Source organism: Triturus cristatus, chromosome 2_2 (assembly GCF_964204655.1).
Source record: "Triturus cristatus chromosome 2_2, aTriCri1.1, whole genome shotgun sequence".
In the NCBI taxonomy this organism is placed as follows: domain Eukaryota; kingdom Metazoa; phylum Chordata; class Amphibia; order Caudata; family Salamandridae; genus Triturus; species Triturus cristatus.
In genome coordinates, this window is record NC_140582.1 from 1,162,626,704 (window position 1) to 1,162,652,705 (window position 26,002).

Below are 26,002 nucleotides of genomic sequence, written 5' to 3' on the forward strand. Positions count from 1 at the left end.
TTAGGCAGTCTTAATACCGTGCACCATTTTTAAAGGGTGTACAGTATTTCTACTGGCCATTATATTTATGTGCACAAATTGTCAATAGGTATGATGTGTTTTATATTGCATTTTTCTCTGTTTTTCAGTTAAACTATTTTTCTGCTCTTGTTCAACATTGCGTTCCTACACAGCCAAGCTTCTGGTAATGTTGTCCATGTTTAAGTAGGGCATGGTTAATGTTGTAGGTGTTGCATCTCCTAGTCTATAAAGAAATAGGAATTATCAGCTCAATTTATTGAATGTTCTATGATTATTATCTAAAGCAAAGGTCTCTGCGTGAATCTATGCATTATTAAAAACATAACCGTGGGAGAAGGGAGCCAAGCGTTATCCTCTGCAGAGTTCTGTGTGTTTGGGCATTGACATGAGCACATTTTGTGCATTATCGTAAGTTTAACACTGATAGTATGGGTCCTTATCGAAAATGCAGCTACGATTTGATTTGTATTTTTAAAAAAATAGGTCCTGATATTTGGATTGTGCAACAGACCATTGATGTATTCCATTGCAAATTAGAGGGGATGCATCTTGCATGCCCCTCCTTTTTAGGTCTCGGCTCGAAGGCTGCGCTTGCGCAGTCTCGCTCCGAGATTTAACGTTTAGGAGTGGGGCTTTAACCCGCCCCTTTTTTTTACCTCTTCTCCATTGGCTGGCCTCTGAAATACTGCTCAGCCGTTGGAGAAGAGCATTGTCTCTCCAAACAAGCCCCGTCTTTTTCGGATTCGGGGGCGTGTTTTTTCGATTCTTTCTTTCCTCTGGAATGTAAACATTCCAGCCAATGGCAAGAGGAGAGAAAGAAAAACACGCCCCCAAACCTGAAAACGCCACTGCGTTTCTCCGAGGCATTTCTGCTTGACCTCGGAGAAAGGCGGTGGTGCGCAAAGACTTTCCCTGGACTGTGCCTAGCTGAGGAGAGCTTTCCCCTTTCTCCCTGGAACTGGGTGCTGCAGAGCCTGGGGAGCGACATACATTTGTGTCCTGGTGAGCGCGCTAGTTATTTGCGCCGATAAGTAGCAGCCCGGCGATTTCCGACAGCAGCGCGAAGCTGCAATCGTCTGTGTCAGGGAATTCCCGGCGTAGGGATTCCCCGCTTGTTGCCGAGATTTGAAGCGGGTGCCCACCCCGCATTGTGGCGCTCGCTGGCGGGTGCCCACCCCGCTTATTTAATTATTCGATTTGTAAGCGGGTGCCCACCCCGCAGCACCGTCATCCAAATCACCGCCGCGGCCCCCGTGAAACCGGAAGTCAGGCGCCCTGTGTGGGACACAGTCAGCGCCGGAAGGGAGGCAAGGACGTGGGCGTGGTTTAAGCAGGAAGCAGGCGGGAGCCTACCCCGCGCTCCTGCGTGTGCCCCGGGAGACGCCGTGACCCACGAAATGAAGGAAGCCGGAGCGGGGCTCTCGTGAGTGAGGAGAGAGCCCCGCAGCCCCCGAAGCGTCGGAGCGTTGCCGAGACCATTGCATTGTAACCAGCCGGCCCTCAGAAAGGCATGGGCATGTGGTCTGTCCGGCCGTCAGGTAGGCAGAGACGGGGGAGGGGGCATAGAAGGGGCTGTCGTGTCTCCGTCCCGGGCCCACAGGGGGATGGGGGCATCCAGGGGGCTTTCCGGCCGTCAGGTACTCAGAGACATGGCGCGCGTCCAAGGAGCTGCCCCAGTCCAGGATGAGCCGGCCATTGGGTAGGCATAGGCTGCCCCATACGGGCCGCCGTCGGTGTACTGAGGTGTTGCCTGGATGAGGTGGACAGGGGCGTTGGGGACATCCAGGAGCTGTCCTGCCTGCAGGTGTACTGAGGGGTTGCCTGGATGAGGTGGACAGGGGCGTTGGAGACGTCCAGGAGCTGTCCTGCCTGCAGGTGTACTGAGGTGTTCCCGGGATGAGGTGGACAGGGGCGTCTGGGACGTCCAGGGGCTGTCTTGCCTGCAGGTGTACTGAGGTGTTCCCGGGGATGAGGTGGACAGGGGCGTCGGGGACGTCCAGGGGCTGTCTTGCCTGCAGGTGTACTGAGGAGTTCCCGGAGGGCTGAGCGTGTCTGAGACAGTTTTAGCTCAGGTGCCAACATATGACTGGTGCAGGGAGTCTGCTTTACTTTCCATGTTTTATGCAAGTAGAAGCATATTACAGCAGCAGCCTCTCGCTTACAGTGATACCACTTCCTATTTTAGAGATATGTTTTGTGTGGTGTGTATTTGTCTACAGTGCTTATTTGTATGCAGTGCACGTTCTTTGTGTGGTTGTATGTACAGTGCTTGCTTTGTAAAAGAATGTGCGCCAATGTCCCAAATTTTTCTTCAGGAGCTCACGGCCAGCACTGTCAAAGGTCGGGGCGCCGTACACCAAGAGAGACTGGTCTTGATTCCACCCCGGGCATCTTAAATCCACCCCAGCTTTCTCTCTTTCTCACCCTTGCCTATTCTTTTCACCCCGATTTCCCTTTTTGAAACTTTTTCGCCCTCTTCCTCTTGTTAGCCCTTTTTGTATAGTTCTCTCTCTTCTTTGGATAAAGGTATGCTGAGGAAAAATAAGGTTTTCTCCTAAAAAATGAGTGACGGTGAGTGCCATCTGCAACCACCGGTTCACATTTACCGGTGTGTGTGTGGTGTCAGTGTTATGCCGTTATGTGTGCTGCGAAATGCACGCATGCGTTGTGGTTGTGTTAACTATTGTGTTAGGATTATTTTGGATATAGAAATGCGTTTAAGCGTTGAGCGCGTTTCCTTATGCCAACGAAGGTGCACTCATATGCAGAAATGTGTGTTTGTTGAAGTTTGTGTGCGTTTCTTGTGCGTGCTTGTGAGGCTGTAAGAAAATAAAACTTTATTAAAGATCATAAAAACCCTAATCTGTATCCGTGCTTTGCGGCGAATGGCTATACCGGTTGTGTTTGTGTATTTAGAGCAGACGATTGTCACGCCATCATAAACACCTTTTAATAACTTTGTGTGTGTGTGTAGGTGGCTCTGTGGGTGGCTCTATTTGTGTGTGGGTTGCTCTGTGTGAGTGGCTCTGTGTGGGTGGCTCTGTGTGTGTGGGTGGCTTTGTGTGGGTGGCTCTGTGTGTGGGTGCAAATGCAATAGGTCTCGCATTTGAGAGAGATTAAGCTATTGACATTGTAAATAACAATGCCGTTTCTTTAAATGTTTTAAAAACAAAAACATAAACAAAAATAATGTCATGAGCAATGCCAATAGCTGTAACTTTAACAATGCCGAGACCATTGCATTGTAAATGCTTGTTGCAATTTGGAATGTGCTGCAAAATCCTTTTTTCGATTCAGAAATAGCATAAGTATTTTGGTGCATTGTAATATGTCCTTTTGCAGTCACAGACCCAGTGATTCTGTGAATCAGAGTTCACAATCATAAAACGACTTTGTACATCTGGCCCGTATACCTTCGTGAATACAGGTATAAGAAACAGAGCTTTGGTACAACGGGCGGGCTTTATAAGCTGCCTTTAAAAGGAACGGCCATACTGCAAGGTTTGCAAAGCGATCACTGTAAGTCGAAAGTGTTTGATTTGGATTTCCAGTGGGTGTGTTTGCAAATTGTCCGGCTTGACAAGGCCATTTAAAAGAACTTACTCCGAATAAATCCACAATACATACCACATTTTATCTCTATTCTTGAAAAAGTGGCTGCACCCAATTGTTTATACAATATTTTGGTGTACAACATAGGGGGGGTCACCATTTTCCTACTTAAAGGACCTTGCTACTTCTCGACCTACCCAAGGTCTCTGTGATGACCTCAGGCCAGTGGAGAGGTCAAACAATGTTTGTTCACCCTGAACAAAGCCACCGAGATATCAGATTTGGAGAGGGACAGTCTTAAATGGGAACCATGGAAGTTCTCCGAGAATACCGCTCAACGCCACGCTCCCTCGCAAGATGGGCTCCTATCCATGTGCTGTTTGAGGGGCTCGGAATGACATTGAGGGGTTGCCTCCCCAAGTGGGCTCCTGGCGCCCTAGACGTGGCTTGTATCATGGAGTGAAGAAAAGAAGCAAACAGACTTCAGAAAGCACTAGGCCTGAGTCTCCCCAAAATCCTGCAAGGAGTGACTCGCAGAACCCCATAACTCAGACCTGTATCGGAAGCCATCGCTATGCACAAGAGTCGGATCCCACCCCGGCTCAAAAATACAGAGAATGTGGGGCCTACTGGCACAACCCCTGGCTGCAACTGTGCAAACACAAGACTTGTAGTTTTGATATTTGGTTCTTTAAATGTTCTCGTGTTTGGTTCCAGAGAGGTTTGTTGTCTTAAGTTGTGGAGGAATGTTGCGTACACAAAGTAATCCTTGTGTCTGCCGGCGCTCTACCTCAGCAGATGGTATCAAATAAAGATGCATGACTGGCGGAAGTCATTCGCGAACTTCCTGCTTGTTGTACCTCCAGGTACGTGTGTGCCCAGTCATGGGCCGATGCGGTGCCCTCATAAGAGTGCACCATGGAAAACAGGATTGCGTGTGTAGCAGGGAAGGCTTGCGAGGTGGAAACAAGGCGGTGTGAGCTGTCTTGGGGCCGTGAGCGCCCATAAATCTCGACGAGGCTCATTTTTCCAGAGAACCAAGAACATTTTAAAAATTGATGTTCTGAACAATGTCCCTGCAGTGAGAGCAGAAGAATACAGCGTCGACACACGGCGTCCTTGCAGGGTAAATTATGCATGCCCTGCAGAGGTAATACAGTAGATGTGAGACAACAAGAGGCCCTTTCGGAGCACTACACGAGTAACAACCTAGTAATCCGTCCACACTCTGAAGTCTCAGTTGCTAAACAGAACTGTGGCGTGTTGTATCTGTTCCGTGGAATTTCAGGCAAAAATGTGCATTCTGAAAATGAGAGGAAATGAAGTTGAGCACCATGCCTTCTGGGAACACACACTTATCATACTGTCCATGAAGAATTTACAAAGTGTACAGTGTCAATAAAGGTTAGAGAAGTGTGACATGCAAATGGGGAAAAACGCCAAAATAATACGAAGACGGTCAGAAGAAACGCAACATGTAAACGGGGTGCAGAGGATAGCAGAGAGATCCTAGTGAAACGAATAGCGAAGATGGTGGAACTTTGGGAAAGTGTCAGGTGCCCCACAAGACTTACCTTTGCTTGTGAAGCAATTCCGCAGAGACGACAAGAGCGCCCGTCCGTGTACCAACCTGACCCCCCTTGGACAGGGAACTCAACAGGGATGAGATGGACACAAGGATGGGAGCCGATTAAGGACGTAGGGCGGTGGTAGTGGAATGGAGCGTGCAGGGTATCCCGGGGCAGCTGGAAAACAAACAATAACAGGATTGGTAAACTAACCCCAGGCTATTCCAGAATATCCCTAAAACACACACAACTGTTCTCCTGCCGGGACCCACCAGTGCTTCTGTCTCCAGAATCCAGCGAGACTCTCCTACTCAAAGTCATGAGAACAAACGGGCAGAAGGCAACACAGTGATTCAGCAGAAGCCCTAACTGCAACCAAATAATAGCGCTCCTGCGCGGCTCCCCCAAAATAAACAAGTAATGCGCTCCTGCGCGGTTTTCCCAAAATAAACAAGTCATGCGCTTCTGCGCGATTTCCCAAAACAAACAAGTAATGCGCTCCTGCGCGGTTTCCCAAAATAAAACAATGCGCTCCTGCGCGGTTTCTCAAAACAGACAAGTAATGCGCTCCTGCGCGGTTTCCCAAATAGCAAGTACTGCGCTCCTGCGCCACTCTCCAAATAAACAAGTCAAGAGCTCCTGCGCTGCTGACTAAAAAGAAATGCGAGTAAGGCGCTCCTGCGCTGCTCACCCAAAGAACAAGTTCAACAACGCTGCTGCGTTGCTTCTTTACTGATCGAATGCAACAGCTGTAGCACTCCAGCAATGGTGCCAGAACGAGAGCGCTCCTGCGCGAGAACCCCCAACACCACAAGTACCTTCGTATTGGCAGCGGCCAGAAACGCTCCTCCGTCGCTGAAGCCTCGGAACAAGAATTCAAAGCACAGAGCCGGCGGGAAACGCGGTGATAAGGCGTTTCCCCCGGAAGTGCTTCCAGGACCCGCCTGTGGCAGGAGAAGAACTAGACCGGGGCTCAGCTTCCAGCCGGAAGTGAGGATCCCGGCAATGTTGTGCGTGCTTCGTGGGATGTCGGGAAACGGCAATCGCCGAGAACCCGACAGAAAGCAAAGGTTTGAATGTGTCACATGGAAGAAAGGTGCATTGAGTGTGCACTCTGGGAAGATGAATGAAGGTGGCATGCTCCTAGACTGAGTGAGTGGAAGCAGCATTCTGCAATATGGAAAGGGGTCGCTCTCCTCAAACTTGGACACAACTCAAACCACCACCGCTGCACACATTTTAACACTATCTGTAAAGCAAAACTAAGACAGCAGCGTTTGAAGAGGGGTAGAATTGTACTCCTACTTTAAAGGCATACAATAGGAGGATGAATGGTTGAGTCGTCATGAGCTGTATCTTTCATGCCTGTGACTGGTAACGACGATAGTCCTACCACAGTTTCGTGGGGAAGGAAATGGATGATCACTTTGCCAATATGTAGTTAAGCGAGACCATTGCAGGCGTGTGAGCTTTAAAAGATTACGGAATGTAATGCTAATGTGCATCATTAGAGGATGCTCTGTCGGGCTTTTTTAATGAGAGGAATGCTGTTGCCTGTCAGATATCCCTACGGATGTTCTTCCGAATCTTGAAAGCTTTTATAGAGGATGAGCGGGACAGAGTTAATGTTTGTTAAAGTCAGGAGTTGATTTTAAAGAGTGCCTCGTCGTCTTTGAACGGTGTCCTGGTCTCTAAGCAGAAAGCATTAATTTCCCAACAAATACTTGAAACTAGGTGGAGGAGCAGAATTTTAAATCTTGGAGATTTTTAAATGACGTCCATTGAAGGACCACAGCAACATAGAATGGAGAACAGAGAATGAGGTTCTTGCCCCTTAAGACAAGACCACCATTGAAGAGCTTGGCCACCCTCGCTTTAATGTGTGACTTGCACTCTACCACCCCTTGCTCCTCAACCAGACTATGTAGAGCACATCCCCTACTTGCAGATTAGGCTATACCTGAGCAACTCCCTGACACCAAAATAGTAGGTGCAACCATGAGATTTGTCCGGTACCGCCAGGACCTACATTCCGGCTTTCAGGTACCTTACAGTTCGCCGTGGGTGTGCACCGCCATCAGATATTTGAACCATTTTTTCCAGGATTACCTGACGCCCAAGGGATACCTGCCAATAAATACTCCATGACAGCTAGCTCCCTACGAAAAGTAGACTTTACTATCTGCAGCGGCCCCACAGTACACCAAAGCCTTTATGGAGATGACCCTGTAGTACAACAGCAGGCATTGGCACAACAACACAGCCGATGAGTTCAGCATCCTCCTTAGCACGCCGGCAGTAGCATCATTGCTCCAGCGCTCTGCACCGTCTCATCTTTGCCCATTTCATCTCGGGATGCGTAGATGCACCAGCCCCAGTATTTCAACCTATCTGCCACCGGTCCCCGCAAAATCTGCCCAGGGACGAATGGCAGTTGTGTGCGTCCACAGAAAGCTCCTTGTCAGAAATGTGTATCCTGGGAAGGAGAATAGCTGCCTGGCACATGAGCTGTTATCCTGACCAAGCAACACTCCGGATTGAAAACCTCTGGAAGAGGTTATAGCAGGAGTGCCACAAAAAAACAGGGGGATTGAAAAAACACATGCTCAGGAAGGCGAAGGGAAGGTATCATCCAGAGCATGGGACGGAGCCGGTGAAAGCGATGAGCCTATAGCAGTCAGTGTAGATAGAGAGCGGGACTCTGCCCACTTGGTGAGGAAATAACTGACCTTCCACCCTCGGGAGCAAATTTGAGAATCAGGTGTGTGCACACTGGGAAATGAGGGACTTAGTTACTTAAGAAAGATAGAGGCCTGCCCATCCTGAGACTATGAAGGGTTAGTATTGAGGGAGGAGTGTAAATAATCAGCATGAGTATACAACCAGTTATAAGTGTGAGAGGAATGTGTGAAGATGTACAGGAAATTCATGTGCATGAGCCATCTGGTAACCGGGCGGGCGGGCAGGGTCCTACATAATGCTGAAAATAAGATTTTACTAACTAGTAAGTTTAGTATCAATCACTGACATCTCAAATGACATCATTTATGACATAACTGACAACACTATAGTCATATATAGCATAGAGTTACTGTGTGTACCCTGCCTGTGTGTCCATGGCATGGACATAGAATGAGCTCTTGAGGCAAGTGTGACTGTGCATGTTTAAAGTCATATGATTAACCCTTGATAAATCACTGAAGTTTGAAGGGAAAGTTGGACTCCATGTTAAACAAAGTAAAGGCTGAGCATACCTGATGTGGGTTGCAGAGGTATGTGTCAAAGTAGGTTGTGCACTAAAACCAAAGACTGTTCCAAAATATCTGTGAGAAAGGCAACGCTTCTGTTGACAAAGTATCTACTAGTAGATATCTGGGCATGTGCCCATGTTAAATAGTTATAATAAAGTGATATAGACAAATTCTTTATAGCAAGGATGTTTATAAGGTGTAGACGTTTATTTCCAGAACTACTTTGAAGATTTTGAGGCATTGTTCATTTTTAGGTCGAGGACTACCGGTCTGCCGAAAGGCAGAACCGGAAGTCGGAGATTTAATGACTTGGAGAAGAGGGGCTTGAACCAGCCCCTCTTCTCCCCTGTTCTCCATTGGCTGGCCTCGTAAATGCTGGCCAGCCACTGGAGAAGAGGTCAGTCACTCCATTTAGGCCCCGTCCTTTTCGGATCGGGGGGCGTGCTTTTTGCGAGAATTCTCAAGGAGGAGACCACAGCAAAACACGCCCCCGAATCCGAAAAGGACGCTGCGTTTCTCCGAGGCATTTCTGCTCTGCCTCGGAGAAAGGCGGTGGTGTCTTCCGGTGCCCTAGCTTGTAAACAGACTCCGTGTCACTGAAAGCCTGTAGTGTTCTGTCCTTTTTTTAAAGATTCTACATTATACATATCCCCCATTTGAGCATTTAAAGCGTTTGGAGCTTTGGCGCCATTACATACTTCAAGGGGATTGAGGGATTCAGATGTAGCCGTCCCTCCTGCGGCATTCGATACACTGTTGCTAACAATGTTGCTAGCCATATCTGTAACTCTCTCCCCCGTTGAAGATTTACTTGGAATCTTGTCTTAACAGGCTAAACCCCTGTCTTCCGCTTACCCTTTTCACCGAAAACATCCCGGGCACCGTCTGTGTCCTAGACTTTGTAGCACCATCCGCAAGACGCCATTCGCCGCTGGTAGTTCCATTTTTACTCTCCCCCCTCTCCTGGGTAGGTGTGCAAGCAGCTTCTGATTCCTTAGGGGTAGGCTGCTTCTTAGGCGCTGTTAAGGTCTTAGCGCCGGTCGCTCCTTCCTTCAGAGCGAGTCTCCGTGGAGCCATCCCGCCTAGCCGTGAACTCCACCGCCGGCTCCCAGCAAGCAGCGCCGGCAACAGGTATGACCGGTTTCTCAGGTGCAGAGCGCCGATAACAAACACCTCCGATGCGCGTTGTAATAGTTTGTATAAATATTGCTGAAAAATCATCCGGGCTCAGGTTCAGCTTTTTTTCACCACCGTGGCTCAGCTGGGCATTGGATTTCACCAAAAATTACCATAAAGCAGAGCAGCGGTCAGGGAGTGACTCTCGCACGGGTCACGCAGCCGCCGTCTTGCCGCCAAATTTTTTCAATGTTGTTTGTTCTGACTTCAGGGAGGCAGGGGAGAGGACTCCTTGATTAATTTACATAATTGGTTCATTTTAGCAAGTACGAGCATTTCTCCCCTTCATATTGACCGTTTGCATTTCGGAGAAACGTAGGATACGTTTAAGGGAAGGGAGATCGTGGATACAATTTTACTACTTCTAGAAGAAGAACTCGTGAGTTGGATGTCCAATGGAGAAACGTCCTACTTTTTCAGGGAGCTACCTGTTGCGTTTGTTTTTAAAATGTTTATTCCTCAACGCACAGCTCCTTTTGGGCGTTCATAAATTCTTCTATACCTATATTCGTTTGGGGGAGACAACATCTTTTATAACCAAAATAATGTAAATTATTTTTGTGCGCGAGGTGCTTTGCGAAATACTCCCGTTCTGCAATTTTACAATCTGAGAGCAAACTGAAATGGCGAGCAGTCGACACATAGGAGCGCCAGTCCGGACAAGAGGAGTGCGGTGAATCACGCGGAGTAGACGATATCTGTTTTATCAAACACATTTGCAAGTGTTCAATACTACCTCACATTTTATTCCACGGGTTGTTTGAGATCTTGAAAGCTGACAAGAAAGCATGTTACAAACTTCGAAGGGCACAAAACAGAGCCAACCTCCCTCCGCAAGGATTTAAACGCGTTATGCTGGAGCAAGCGCATTATCCCACCGAACTACCTTTGGCTAGAGTTATGTCGGCAAGTCTCGCAGCCGGATACGACCAACTCTGAATTCCACGCGCTGCGTCCTCTTCCAGCTTTTCCTCTCAGCCCAGCCTCTTGACTGCTGGCTTAGATCACCTTTGGAACAGCCCCCTCGCCCCCCTCCCCTGATCTACACAACTAAAGAGGAACCTCATTTTATCAGCTAATTGGCCACTTGGCTGGTGTTAAGAGGTCAGCTGCTCCCCCGGGACTCTCCGCTGTGCTGAATGCACATTTCGGCCTTGCACGCTGTGTGAGAGAAAAGGAATGCAGATTTCAACGGCCACCTTCCCACAGACTGGAAGTGCGGGCATTGTGGGCTGATTGGCAGCCTGCAGGGGGAGGAAATGAGAGCTCGAAGCCCCCCTCCTCGGACATACTCATAGCTCGAGGCAGGGAACACGGGGCCTGACCTGGGGCATGCATCCTGGTTGCTTAGGGGTAGCGCGTGTTTGTTACCAATATTCTTTTAAAATAAAATGAAGTGAGTTACTAACTCTGAGGCATCGGAGCGCTGTGCTTCTTTCATTGGGAGACGAGAGACCAGCTAAAATCGTTTTAATCTACAGGGGAATTCACCCCATTCAGTTGCATTTCACACATTTACAATTGCATTGCCGCAAAGGGAGAATACATGATCTGCCTACGATCACACGTTTTCAGGCATGTCCTCTGACCTGGCATGCGTGTTCTCTAAATACAGCTGACTGGCTCTCACGCATGCCTTTATATAGCACCTAAGCCTTTCAGAATAAAAGCGATGTAAATGCAGGTTTATTATTCATGCAATATAATTAGTGCTAATTCTTCCCATTTCGGAGGATTACATACTTTGAACTCCAACGTGCAGATGTGCGGGCCCGCATTTTACAAATGTTGACACCTTAAGCCACCCAGGTTTGGAGGGGGGGGGCATTCTGAAGCTCGTAGTATCTTTGAGTAAAGGCTAAAGAATTCGATCTAAGAATTTCATTGGTTTTTGGCTAAAAATCCAAACCTTACGAAACGTTTCACTTATGACGTGGAGTCATTTGGCAGATGTGGTTGAGGTGACTCCTACCACAATTTAAAAGGGTTCTCCCACGGGCTGGGTGGAAGCGTTAGGCTGAAACACATTTCCTTTCCGTTCACTGCAGAGCTCTTGTTTACTGACCTCCGCTTCTTTCGAAAGGGGGCTGGCGCTTGCACCCGTCGCATCTTGTAAACAATGCAGGGAGGAGCCTAGAAGGGGCCGATTTTCTGCAGATGTGGTGGGACAGCGGCAGTGATATCCTCACGTTATCGTAACTCTTCGCTTTTGTAACAGATGTGGCACGATGTATTGAGGGGGCCTGAGACCAGCGAGTCACCTCCTAGCTGGTAAGATAGTACAAAGTGGTAAAATGTCCGGCGCTGGCTTCCTTTGCTATTTGCCGACTTGCTAGTTAATGTTCCCCCATGACCCTCCAGCTGGTCCGACATAATTGCCAGGCCTACTTTGGGGTTCCAGTTCGGCCCTGTTGTTGAGTATCCTACCCAGGGCTTTAAGTGGGAGAAAAAAACATGGGTGGGGGTGGGGGACGGTGTTGCGCCGGGTCTATACGAATTGTATTTTGCTGTCTCTTTTGTCATTGCATCCAGGCATAATGATACAGCAAGTAACATGCCACCTACAAGAAGTTAGGACTATTGGCTTTGTCAATCGTTGTTAGTTGCAGAAGATAAATTAGCAGTAACTGTGGCTTGTATATAATATTGAGAAAGCATCCACTTGAAGCCCTAGTGACACCACGACAATGTTACTGCTCCTGAGTTTCAAAAAGAGACAATATAATCATGCAGTGGCTGAACTCGACAGATTAAGAAATATATCCCAAATTATATATAACAGTCGGTAGACGCATGCCTCTACAGTGTTCTATTATATTTTGAAACCAGAATTGCTCAAGTTCGTATCCTTTCAAAGTTCCCTTTTCAAACAATCATTATCAACGCCAAGTCTGGCCCTGGCACGGTAGTGCGATTTTTGTTTAGTATTAATAAAATTTGACACTTCAGAGAGCAGTTTCAGCAGAGAGGACAAAGAAGGAATGGGCATGGGATCCAAATACTCATCATGCATATTAGTCTGGGCCACTGGCATTTTGCGATGCTGCAGCGTTTTCCTCAGAATTATGGGTTTGCCAAACTTCCCAAATAATGCTCGCATAATAAATCTCGCTTTTGAGAGTGATTAAGCTATTGACATTGTAAATAACAATGCCGTTTCTTTAAATGTTTTAAAAACATAAACAAAAAAAAGCATTTACAATGCAACGGTCTCGGCATTGTTAAAGTTAGAGCTATTGGCATTGCTCATGACAATGCCGTTTCTTTAAATGTTTTAAAAACGAACACATAAACAAAAATAATGTCATGAGCAATGCCAATAGCTCTAACTTTACCAATGCCGAGACCGTTGCATTGTAAATGCTTGTTAAATAATGCAGAATGCATCCGTATCCCACTTGGAGGTGGTTTACCTCACACTGCTGCATGGCTCTAAGGCTATATGCCAGTGTCGCCTTTTGAGGAATGTGTGTCGTGTATTCTACCAAACTATGGAGGGTTGCCCTTGGGTCTTGGCAGAAGATGACTTTTCAGTGGCAAAAGCATTCCTGCCAAACTCTTTTAAAAAAATTGCAGGTCAAGTGAAATCTTGGAGAGAGTAATCCCATTAAGCTGAATACAAATTTAGCTATAGGTGTAGCACATTGTATTACTTCAAGTCCACAAACGCTATAGGACAGTGACTCCGTGATTTTATGATGTCAGCAATGATGTCATGTAAGATGTCATAAGTAATATAATATGTGAAGTCATATGCAGTGCATGGCGGGTGTGCAACCTACCTCAGTAAACTATAACTGGTGCAACTATAGACCCTAGGATTGTAATCGGTCGCCTGGCAAGGAGGTATGTATGGGTGGAGACCCAAGCATTAGACTGGATAGGCCGATTTCTCAGGGACAGAGTTAAGCTAGTGCCATTATGAGATTTTGTTTTGGAGCAATTGCCTCTTACGTGTGATGTTCCCCAGGAATTGGCCTTTGTCCATCTGCTTACTTTGACTGTTATAATTGGGGTCTGTCAAACATCTTTGGTCTGAATTGATGTGGTTGACAATTTTTGAATAATAAAATTGGCTTTTTAAATACATTTCTTCTGATAATTTGTAAACTTGTCTATGTGAGTGTATTCCTATTCAACTGAGTTTTGTTGGTGTTATTTTTTTTTTCTTCCACTCTACTCCACACCTAGAGGCTCTTTTAGGGTATTTTTTTGTTTTCTCAACATCCAAGCAGCGCAGACAACTTTGTGCGATTGTTAGTATGTGTGCGTATATTTGTATAATGAGCATGTGTGAAAACCTGAGGCTGCTGTTTATATGTATATACATAGAGGAGCTTTAAGTCTTCCCTCTTCATTGGTCCGTTCACCTGTTATTCCATTTTTTCGTTCACCCGCCACACTCACAGCGTGGCACAGTAGGGTACGAGACTTCAGCCACTGGTTCTTTTGCAGCGAGTGATGGCATTTAGCCTAATCACTTGTGCACATCTGCCTAAAAAAGGTGCACATCAGGGCCAGGGCGGGTGGGGCCATGCTTTACTTTCTCAATTTTATGTTGTTGTAATCCTTGTGTTTCTTTAACTGGCTACAAATGAGAGTAATTCAAAGTAAATTGTGCATTTTCTATATACGAGTAAAAATCATACTCCTGTGACTAGTATTAAAACTCAAGAAGGTGTCAATACCCATTCTCCTTATACCAGCCTGCTACAAAGCCCTGGTAATTTCTATAAAAGTTGTATGTGGCGATGAAGTGTTTTTTTTTCATTTCAATATTTAAAATACTTATTGCAAGCATGATTACCACTTTTATGCAGAACTACGTTTTCTTTTTCTTTTTTTTTTAGTATACGGTTGAAATAAAAAATATTTATGTATTCATTGAACAACTTTTCAGGGCCAACCCTATTAGCTTTGCCAAGGATTGTATAGATCTAACAGCAGAAGTCGTGCCTCTCACAGGGTATGGCATTGCAACACAGTGTAAAAGCAGTGATGCCAATAATAAACACTTAAAATGGGTGAAATCAGTCCTGTGTTGTGTAGGGAAAATGAAAGGACCACATTGGGATTTCCAATTTGCTTGGCTCTCTCATCATTCCGTTGTCTCTCCTCCAAACCTCCTTGTTTTTTCGCCTCATTTTCGTCTTAATTTCCCATCCTTCGCACAGTGGAATGGAAATGCTGATTTCATGTGTGGCAGAGGTTCTCTGGTAAATCGACCGAATCGGTTTTTTGTTGTTTTTTTGGGACGTCTTTGTAGTGTTTGCGTCTGTGCAGGTGTATTGCACTCTAGTTGCCTTTGCAGTTTTCATCTTTGAAACGCTATAGCAGCAAGCTGATCGCCCAAACCACCCTCGGCCTCCTCCAACACTCCCCTCCCAGAGCATTTAAAAAAATCAATAATAATAAAGCCCTGGAGTTGGAAGGTTATTTCCACTTGGGCTTGGATGCCAAACATGGCCACAAGGGCATTAAATGTGTCATCGGATCGGCATAAAGGCTGAGGAAAGAGAGTAACTAGCTGACGCAACTCAAGAGGGAGATAGAAGGAAGGGGGGCACCAGTTGAGGAGTTTGAATATAATGTACCAGCAATACGCTAAGATACCTGTAAGCAATGCTTGGACTGAGCTGTATGTAAAGCGTTGATGTACTAAATGCCAATAAAATCTGGTTTAAAATAAACCTGTGGCATCGGAGCAGCTATCGGCTATCTCCCAGATGCTCTAGCTCCCTCACCTGAGCCCCAGAAGAGATCTGTAAAGTGAGTCGGTGAGTCTCAGACCCATATTGGTTGTCTGCCCGGCACTCGGCCCCTATCCAGTCATGGCTTCCTATCCACCTGAGAGCCAAGTTCAAGGCTTCGTGCATTGTGTTCAGAGCCTTGAACGGGACAGCTCCCGAATTTCTCAAAAATAAGTTTTCCTGGTACACTCCATGTAGAATGCTCAGATCTTCTGGAGCCAAGCTAGTGAAAATTCCTTGCATAAAAAAGGTAAACTGGGGAGGAAGGAGTTTTACCTACGGGGCAGCTAAAGTCTGGAATGAACTTCCGTTCATGCTGAGAAATGCAGCAGATCTCACCTCCTTCAGGAAGAACCTTAAAACTTGTTTTTTCTCTCAGTTCTAATCCCCCACTCCAGTGCAGGCTATCAGTGTTTAGCGCCAGGACACCGCAAGGTAATCGTGCGCTCTATAAACTCTAATAACATAACATAACATAACATGAGGCGGCCGCCGCGGGTACAGGGGCCGTGGAAGAGACCAGCAACGTGTTCAGGTGGTTCTTATGGGAAAATATCCGTCCTTGGAATGGCTGCAGTTGCGCTTTTGAGGAGAGGGGACCCTCTTCTCTTCGCCTGACCAGACATGGAGCGCACTGCCAGAGCATATACCCGAAAGCCTCCAGAACACAACACGCGCAGTCAGTCCACTCTCAGCCATGAACCCCAATTCACCAACCAACAAAGTGGGCGAGACAAGTTGTGGCGATGAATAGCCGCAGAATTATTAGAACAAACAATTTAGGGGACCTCATGTAGCGAGTTAGACATTGTTAATTATTTCCCCAAAAATAATTTGAGAATGCCACATTTACTATTAATAATCATCCCTTTCCCTCTGAACAACTTGCAGTGAGTGTCTTTGCCTTAAATCTCTTTTGGGTGGATGTATGAGGGACCCACACAAGCCATTACAATGCATGACTTTGCAACGCGATCTTTACAACGACCCGTCTTTACCACTGCAATCCTTTGCGTCACAAGTCTTAAAAGCGCACAACCACGGTGCCATAGGGGAACACGCTGGACCTTGGAGAGGTTTAAATTACTATTTCAACTTCACTCTGCACAAAACCGTAGGGAAAGCTTGCCCTACGGCAAGTAGTTGTAAAGACCATCATGGTAAGGGATGCAGTGGTAAAGATGGGCAGTTGTACAGACCACATTGTAGGTAGTGCGTGGTTTAGACTTTGTGGTAAATGATGTTCCCCCTTTTTGGATAACCCTTCTACAGGTTCTAGACGTAACCCGCTTGTTATCAACCTGCCCGTAGTCGCGGTCTCCAGGCAGGTTCGGACTGCGAGTGCCATGTCTGCCTTGGGAGGTAGCCCATCCTATTTTTTTCCCGCTGGCCCTGCATTTTCTGCATCCAACGTCTGCTGCGTTAGCAGATGCTTTCCCTAAGCCAGTCTTTGAGTGGGGTCTTTATGCTGAAGTCTGATTGGTCATTTCTGCTGCTGTCCTGCAACTTATTTCCATGTTGATCATGGCCTTCATATCCATTGTCCTGGGTGGGTAGGTGGGAAATGATGTTGCCATGAAGTAGAGGGATGCTTGCATGCTCAGCCGAAGAGGGGGAGGGGGTGCTTTCATCCACACGTTTACTTTATTTGCCGTGGGATGATTGACTCGTTTGAACCAGGACCATCAGCTGGCCAATCCATGTGAGATGGCCTTTTTGGCTGCCTCCCTCTGTGGCACCTTGGTCCCACTCCCCCACTGCCAGTACTCCCTTTGACATGCTTCACTCCTCTCTTTGGGATCCTCTGTCCCTGGAGCAAGCAGCACTCGGGGGCCATTTTGGGCACTTTGCTCGCGCGCCTTGCGATGGGTTACAGCGCCTGCCTCCTGGTGCTTGCTTTCTGAGCTGGTCCATTGCTCTGTTTTTGTCCTACTCTAAGCCTCATCAGTGCCATTGCAGAAGTAGCATTCTAATAAGAGGCTCACAGTTTTCCGTTTTTATTGATCTTTACAGATAAATGCAGCCAGAACACAATGTGTTTCTTGTCTGTATTTATTTTTAACAGTGGAAAATACAGAAAATGGTGTTTCTCGTTAGTGATTCTTTCAGTGCTGTCCTTCATGAATTCCAAGCCAACAGCTGATCACACACAGTTTGGGGAGTTAAAAAACCGAGTATGAGATTTCCTTTAATACAGCCATATGTTTTCATATATTTGTGTATAATACTGACATTTACCTGTGTGTGTACTGTTTTGTTATATTTGGCTGCTCAATGTGCTAAAACACGGCAGGCCTCTGCTATCAGTTATATAAATGTGGAAATATACAATTTACAAACTCCATTTATTCGCATAATACAAAATGTGGAAAAATAGCAATATGAGGGCCCAAAAATAAATATGGATAAATACAGACTAAATGTTTATATTAAAAGAAAATACCATAGCCCTAATTATAATTACTACCAGTACTGTTTGTCGGAATAATGATGGCCGGGCAGGTTTGTGACCCTCTCGATCGTGGGTGACGCATGCTGTTGTAAATGGGTTCCGTCCATTTGGTGCACTCAGATTCTTTTTGCTGTTAATCATCCGGTTTTCGAATTTTTACTGTCTGAGTCTCGCTACTTGTCTCACCCACAGTAATCACATGGAAAATGTATTGCGTGTGTTTACCACCAGTGACAAGGCCGCTGCGATGCAGCTAGGCTAAGGGGCACTTGGTTGGTTACACGTGAACATGTGTGCACACTTGTGCAGCCTGGTACACATGTGAGACTACTGGTAATTGCGCACAGGCAGTCTGGCACAAAGGGGTCTGCAAGTTTAGATGTTGACCTGGCATGGGCCTTATAACATTAGTGGGGACTCCTGGGTAAGGTCAGTAGGGTTTACTGGTTTATCTGCAGTGTCACTGTATTATACAAATGGGGGAATCTTTATTAAAGTGAAGTTTTGCTTCCTGTAGGCCTACATAGACCAATAAGGTATCAGACTAGGGTGGAAATTGTACTCCAAGTTTGACTATGCAAGTCCCAAGCAATTACTTGTCAACCTTATGGGTCATCCAGAATTATCTTATCTCTCAGGCTCAGCTCAGGATTAGATTCCATGTCTTTTGTTACAGTCAAGGACCAACTAAATTACTCTGCACCCCAGCAGAGGAAACCGAGACCACCCCACACACAAGTAGTAATTAACAATGCTTCACTCAGTCCCAGCATGCTGTGCAAGAGGGTTCGGGCTGTGGTGGAGGGGTAATGTGGCACCCTAGGATTGGCATGGGGTGCCTGGCTTCTAGAACATTCCAAATCATGCAAAAATTCTTGCACAAGGGCGAGAAAGAGGGTTGGACACTGAAATTGGATGGCAGCAAACAACACCAGGGAAAACGTGATGGACAAGCCCACTGAAGCCTTCTGGCACGCTACCTGGAGCAAGTAGACCCTAAGATGGTAAAAATCGGCACAGTGGGGACTGAGATATTTACCCGCAAAGGATTTGATCCCCCATGCATCATCTATGAGAAACCCTGGGGTGGGCCAGGGCTCGCCATAAGGCTAAATTATTTATTTTACCCAGAGAGGGGGTGTACGGGACCTCATCTGCCGGGACGGCTTATGCAGGTAAGGGACCTCAACCTTGGGCCCCTGGCAGCGAGACGGAAGGATAGCGCTGTCACTGCCCTGCACTCACAAAAATAGAATGGGACCCGGACCCCATCCCAGGGCCCCAAATGCAGGAGAAGGCAGGGGAAGTGCCTTTGTTCCGTCCTCCCCCTGCTCCCTGTACGCCTGTCTGGGGAAGCAGGCGGGCACTCCAAGTAGACCCTGCGAGCGGGGAAGAATCTTGCTGCCAGCACCCGCTCTGGCAGTCAAAGGAAGCTAGGGTGGGCACCAGCTGGGCAGCATAGGAGTGAGCTCCGCATGCTGCCCCAACAAAAGCACATGTAGGAGTGCCCAGGTGGGATCGGGCACCCCCCAACAAAAAAAAAGAAACAAGCCCAAAAAGGAAAAAGTCTCCGGGCAGAAGATTAAAGCGACTAATTAAATATGCACACTCCTTGCAGGGAGCGTCCCATAACGCCCCGTGGCATGTATTTTGCACACAGTTTTCTCTGCTTTGTGATGCCTGCCAGATGGGAGTGGCACCACTAATGTGTTTTAAATGTACTCTGGGGGCTGCAGGAGGTGCAGCAGCTCCCCACTTCTAACTTGTTAAACATTGACCCCAAGTTTCTGGTGTAATGAAAAGCATGACCCCAAGGCTTTCCATCATTGTTTACCAAGCATTCCTAAGGTTGGAACTTTTGTTCTGCAGCCTGGTAATGTGGCGTTCTCTATGGGTTGGTCCTATGTCTCTATTGTATGTGCTCTATATTTGTTCAAGAAAGAGACGGATACTTTAGTTATTTTTTTTTTTAATATCTTTATTAAGCAGCTTGTAGAAATGAAGCATACATCACGCCAAAAATAGGGCTCAACAAGGCACATTTGCACAATCTATCAATACAAGCCATTTTTCATTTCAACGCATCAAACAAGCCTGCCATCCTCACCTCCCCCCCCATTCCCGGTTCTGTGAACATAAATCAAATATACCTTGGTACGATACGGTGTGGCACATGACATTACACAATATAGGTTGATTTTTCAATGCTTTATTATTAATGTATTATTAACAGGTGGCTTTACATGAACATTACAAATGCTTTATTGATAATGATTGCATTGAAACATGGGTATTGATTTGAGTGATATATTGGTGATTTTTTTTAACATGTGGTTATTGGTCTTTTACTGTGGTAACCTTTTGACAAAGCCAATAGGCCTGTTTCATTTAAAGTGCCACCCCCTTATAGTGTGATGTTCTATCAAGAGTAAGCGGTGGTACTGTGATTTGGGGCGTCATTACATATTAGGGGTCAGATATGATTTCAGAATGTCAGGAAAGGTATTTGAATCTGCCTGAAGACTTTATCGTAAATGAATGTGTAGTGTATGTGTATGTGTGTATATATATATATATATATATATATATATATACTAGCTTGTTTTTCCTTTATGCGGTATGAAGCTTTATTTCGGAGTCACAGGTAGCCACTACCCACTTGGGTTTAATCGCTTGGTCAGCGAGTTAATTCAACTACATTTAAGCACATGTTTAAAATGTTTATGGTTTATGTTTGACAATGGAAGGTTAAACGTTTATGCAATCAGTATCACTTGTATATACACTTGTTTGTTTGAAAAAAATACTCGTTACAGAATAAGTGACTCTTTCTATGTTCATGAATAACCGCCATAGGTTAACAAGCCAAAGGTGTATTTAAGCACTGCAAATATGTCTTACCTGTGTTCAGTGACCAAGGCGGCAAGTCCGTCGAAACGCGTTTGGCTTTGGTGTGAATAAATAAATACTTTTTTTGATGGATTTCCCACGGTGTCAGCGCCTCTTCAATACCGCTTGAATTGGATTGTTCAATATATATATATATATATATATATATATATATATATATATATATATATATATATATATTTTCGCCCAAATCCGCTCACGGACTCCTCTTTCTGGAAAAACGGACACGGACCCACGGTTCAGTGCTGTTTGAAGTTTATTTACTCGAACAAACCGCCATTACCCGTTTTGGCCTCATCGGCCTTGATCACATGATATAAACAGAGAGAAAGAATTTTCCTTTCTCAAAGAAAAAGCACTGACTGGAGAATGATTTATTAAGTATTGTTGCGTGCCAGCGAATGGTGATTACTAGCCCACACCACCTCCCCCGAGTAGGCCTTGGACGGCTCTGTTTTGCTACCCTGAGAGTCAAGGGCTACAATGGGGTACTTGGTTTCCAGTAAGTAAAATTGTAGACCTATCATTTGTGCAGGCCGCACATCTCGCACAACTATTAACCCTATTTCCTACACATGCAAAACCTCTGTTTAGTCTAAATGACCCTTGTACCATTTTCATTCTGTTTTGAGAACTTGTTTTGTGGCAGAGACAAGTTTTCCAAATGCATGCTCGGCTCTGGTCTATCAAATTTGCACTCATTGTAATGGCAGGAACAGTGTCTTATGCTCTCCCTGGCGTAAAATGGAAAGCAAGCACGGAATTAAATCTGTATGGAAGATCAGGCAGGAACACGCAGGGGCGTAACACAGGCCCCGCAGTCTCTGCGGTGCGGGGGGGCCCTCAACCTCCAAGGGGCCCCCTCAGCACCGCACTGCGGCTGGAGAGCTCCAGATTGAGTCCGGAGGGGACACCTCCACATACCCTGCAGGGGGGCCTCAAGTTTCATTACGCCACTGGGAACATGAATGTCCTCTCTATTATGGCATCCCCCCCCCCCTCCCCCCCCATACTCCCCAGCATGAAAGGTGTTAGGTGCTGATAAGATAGATGCCCCAGTCGGTTGTGTTGTTTGTAAGTAAAATGTTCTGCAGTCTTTAACATTTTTAGAAGCAGATTTAAGGAGGGGAAAAGGATTTGAATATTTGTGTGTGTTTTTTTAATGATGTCTAAAATATAACGAAGTAATGAGACCATTTTTTTCCAGATCGGCACCATGGCACCCCCATGTTGCTGGATGGCGTACGATGCATCGGCGCGGAGCTGGAATACGACTCTGAGCAGAGCGATTGGCAGGGCTTTGATTAACCCGGAAGTCGAAGCATTGGCTGAACTCCCCACATGTTAAAAAGAAACAAAATACTTCTGAAATGAATTGGTTACATGGGTGTCGGGAATGATTGCTGTATGGACTGCACTCTGGAAATTGTGGGAGGGCACAATAATGTGTGCTGTTATGAGAAAGAGTTTACAAAATGAACCCCTGCTTGTGCCGTAAGCTGTAAGTTCTAGTGGAGTAAAGCCTGCCTTACTGCTTTGTACCGTCCACCAACAGCCTTTACAGTAGTACGTTTCATGCTTTCAGAGCACAACGCCTTCACCTTAAAAAAGAAGGTATGCTGCATTCTGTGTACTTCAGTATATACATCTGTAGTCCAGGGCAGAGGATGCACACATCACAGTAGAAAGTTCCTTTATTTCACTAACATTTTCCCATTGCTATAGTCCAGTTCAACACACCTGCAGAATAAAAGGCTTTCTCTGGCTGTATATGGCCCCAAAATGGCTGTATATATATATTTTTTAAAAAAATGTGCATGGCTTTTAGGTTTTTTCCCGGTAATTGTGCAAACCGCAGTCGTTTCTAGGCTCATTTATCATACGAATGATGTCACGCATGCTGATTATTTTCCATAATTCATGGAAGTCCCATCATACCAGTGAATTATGTATTCCAGCCAACTAGACTTTTATTTTATGTTCTTAGTTTTTTAATATGTTATGTAAACCTACATAACTGATATTTGGTAGTGTTTATTTTACAGCCCGTCGTACTTGTCGCTAGGCAGTACATGATGAATGGCATAATGCCTTAAAGCGCACAGACACCAGACACCGTACCGTTGAATAGCCATGATCTCTAGGGCCTTTTGAAAGTTTGAATAATATTTTAGCCAGTGAGAGATATAATCTAGCATTCCTTCTTCCAAAATGGACGTGTTGCCCCAGAATTATAGTTTTAAATGATTTTTGTATATACCGGAGTACCTGTCAATTACCATCCCATTGTCACTGCTGCTGTTAATGCTGTGAAACATTGCTGTTACTTTAAGACTTACAAAGGTCAAGGAAACACATACATTTTGATAAGGGGTCTTGTTTCGCTTTAAAAAAGATATATTTTTCAGTAGAGTTGTAATGCCACCTCTTACAATTCCTCATACTGACGGTTTCTGAATGTTTGTCCTGAATGCAATTTTCCCCAGTCATTCCTTCCAACAAAACTCATACACATATATTTTCTTCACCTGTTGTACAATGTGTTTTTTTTTTCTTGACAAAGTTTGTCACACTGAATTAACCAGAGACTATAAGGCGTTTATGCTGGACAGAACGAAGAGGAATTAAACCACCTCTGACAATCAGAATGTATTAAAGCATCGTCCAGACTGTCTGTGCCATTAGACATCTGATGCATCCGAAGCAAGCGTAGACGCTTGCTGTGTAACGGCATATTGTAAACTGTTAACGTGGGGCACCGTGAGATTTTTTTTCAAATTGGGTTGCCATATCCCATGTCTTAACGGGAAACAAAGGACTCCATTCCTGGACATAGGGGGCGCCATGAGCTTTGTTTCAGATTGGATAGCTGGATCCCATATATTAACAGGAAACAAAGGACCCCATCCCAGTACAAAGGGGGCGCCATCAGCTTTGTTTCAAATTGGGTAGCCGGATCCCATGTATTAACAGGAAACAAAAGATCTCATCCCAGTACATAGGGGGCGCCATAAGCTTTGTTTCAAATTGGGAAGCCAGATCCCATGTATTAACAGGAAATCAAGGACACCCGCCCAGTATATAATCTGAACATAATAGGTTGCAGAGAACCTCCGTTTAAAGGCACTTTCACTGAACCATATATGGTAGCTCATATTCTCAGGTCTTTTAAGATCCACATTATATACGATAAGTTGCTCGCAGAATATAGCTATGGCTAGCTTTACTTGATTAACAGCAGTGTTTTCAAGCCTGTGGTCCACAGAAATGTTGCATACCTGTGATTTGTGGCCGTAAGTTACTGATATGAAGTCCTTATCAATAATTGTAGTAGCCCTCCCTCCCCACGCCCCCAAAAAAGTACAAAATATATATTTTTGAATGTTATATAAAGATATGTACCTGAGAATTTTTCTGTTGTCTCTTCTATACGTATACAAATTACACAAGCCAACTATTGAGCATCTTTTTGAAGTGCATTTTTATTTAGCATCGTTGTCATGACTTCATGTACACATAGTTTTTGAAATTGTTTCGATTTTACAGACGTGCATGCAGCTAGGCAGTGTGTGCAAGCAAACATGCTGTCGATGTCTTTTTATAGTAGCCTTTCCCGTTAAAAGGACTAAACAACTGCAGATTAACATACTTATCAAAAGCTTGTATCCCTTTAGACCTGAAACAACTTGGTAATACTGCAGCTGTTACACTTTTAAAAGATAGGAATTCATTTTGCTGCTAGCCAAAAAGTGTCTTTAACTTGTGTCTTGTTAATTATTTTTAGGGATGGGGTAATGGTACATTTAAGAAACCGAAATATAAAATTATTCAGAAGAGAGTGGTTTTGTATTATTACAAATAATGCATTATTGAGAGGTTTTCAGCCCAATTTCACAATGACATGTTCGTCTTTTTTTTTTTTTTCTTTTACCTGGTCACTTGATTTACTTGCTATCTTTAATTTCTGATTTCGGAAAATTTGCTTTTGTATTATATTTTAAGATTCACTTTCCATTTAGTTTTTTGCCTTGGGAGGGAAAAAACTGAAACACGGTACAATTTTGAAAGAAACCAGGGATCTTATGTGCCTCTTTATGTTTTTCTTAATGAAAATGTAATAAAAAATTTGTTTGAAATATTCCTTGTTTTTCTTTTCATACTTCGACTTTTACGTCCTCAGTGGCAGACCGCTTCATGACGCAAAGTTGCTATTCATTTCTCTACCAGTCAAAGTCTTAGAGATAGAGGCGTGGCGCAGCTGCCAGAGCGGCGGACTCTGACGCGGGGGCTTCATGGTTTGATCTCTGGCAGCAGCGCAGCATCATGTGACACTGGGCAATAGCTCACTTAATCTCCCCGACGACCCCCAGTGCCTTAAAACCCTTAAGGGGGTGATATGTTGGTTCTTTACAAATAGGATTTTTTTTTTTTTTTTACAACATAATGAAATGCTTCATTCTGTAATCCTCAACTTAATTGTACGTGCGCCACTCACACTAATTATGTGAGCAGTGTGAACATTATTTTAATGGTTTGGCTTGACAGCCCAGTGGTCGCCATACAATTAGTTATGTGTGTATCACTAGGAGAGGAGTTTGGCCCCGCCCACATGTTGGGAGCCTGGACTACATGTTTTGATTGGGTGAAAGTTGTGTGCTTCCTCAAAAAAAGTGATTGCCTCCAAAAGCTGGGATAATCTTGATTTATTTATCCAGCTGCCTGAGCTTGAACTTTCAAGAGCATACACATGACAAGTGCAGTGTTATTAAAGTGGCTCGGGTAACTAGGTCGTCTATGCTGTTTTTCTCTAGCAGCAGCACAGACGGGAGAAGGATAGTCATTGGCCAACATGGATGTTTAGGTTCAGCTTGACTGCAACTGTCATATGACCTTTTAACCTACAACAATATTATTCTACAGTTCTTTGCTTCCACACATATATCCATTCTCATGCTATTTGCCATACAACACTGCTATAAAGCCAGACCTATTGGTATTGCCAATGATTGTGTAAATCTTTAATTAAAAAACGTGTTCAGTTTACCATTGTTACTGCTGAAATAAATCCACAATACATTCAGCTATGGAGGGTGACGAACAGCCGTGCTTCTACACCAGCCTAGTCGGGAGAACCAACCAGGAGTATACCAACATTCCTTAATAATATTACTTTCTTGCACATTAGTAGTGTGGCCTTTAGTTATAGCTTATTGTTGACGTTTTAGGTCAGTATAGCCATCACTGGAACACTTGATGTAGTCGCTCAAATCCAGATGCAGAATATGGTATGCTCTCCGTATTTTCGTGTGTTCTTCCTACTTC

At 45.2% G+C, this 26,002-nt stretch overlaps 1 protein-coding gene and 1 long non-coding RNA gene across 2 annotated transcripts in view; one reads left to right on the forward strand and one right to left on the reverse strand.

Annotated features, from left to right (window-relative positions):
* LOC146863286 (uncharacterized) overlaps positions 1 to 9,934 on the reverse strand; it is a 93,821-nt gene extending 83,887 nt beyond the window's left edge. The window contains exon 1 of the long non-coding RNA XR_014978233.1: positions 9,248 to 9,934. This is a non-coding gene — a long non-coding RNA (uncharacterized LOC146863286). The remainder of the gene's footprint in view (positions 1 to 9,247) is intronic.
* The window catches only part of ADISSP (adipose secreted signaling protein), a 348,232-nt gene extending 323,416 nt beyond the window's left edge, over positions 1 to 24,816 (forward strand). Inside the window, exon 10 of the mRNA XM_085642701.1 lies at positions 21,888 to 24,816. Coding sequence (XP_085498827.1) covers positions 21,888 to 21,988 — 101 coding nt within the window. The 3' untranslated portion in view covers positions 21,989 to 24,816. The remainder of the gene's footprint in view (positions 1 to 21,887) is intronic.
* The last annotated feature ends 1,186 nt before the right edge of the window (positions 24,817 to 26,002 follow it).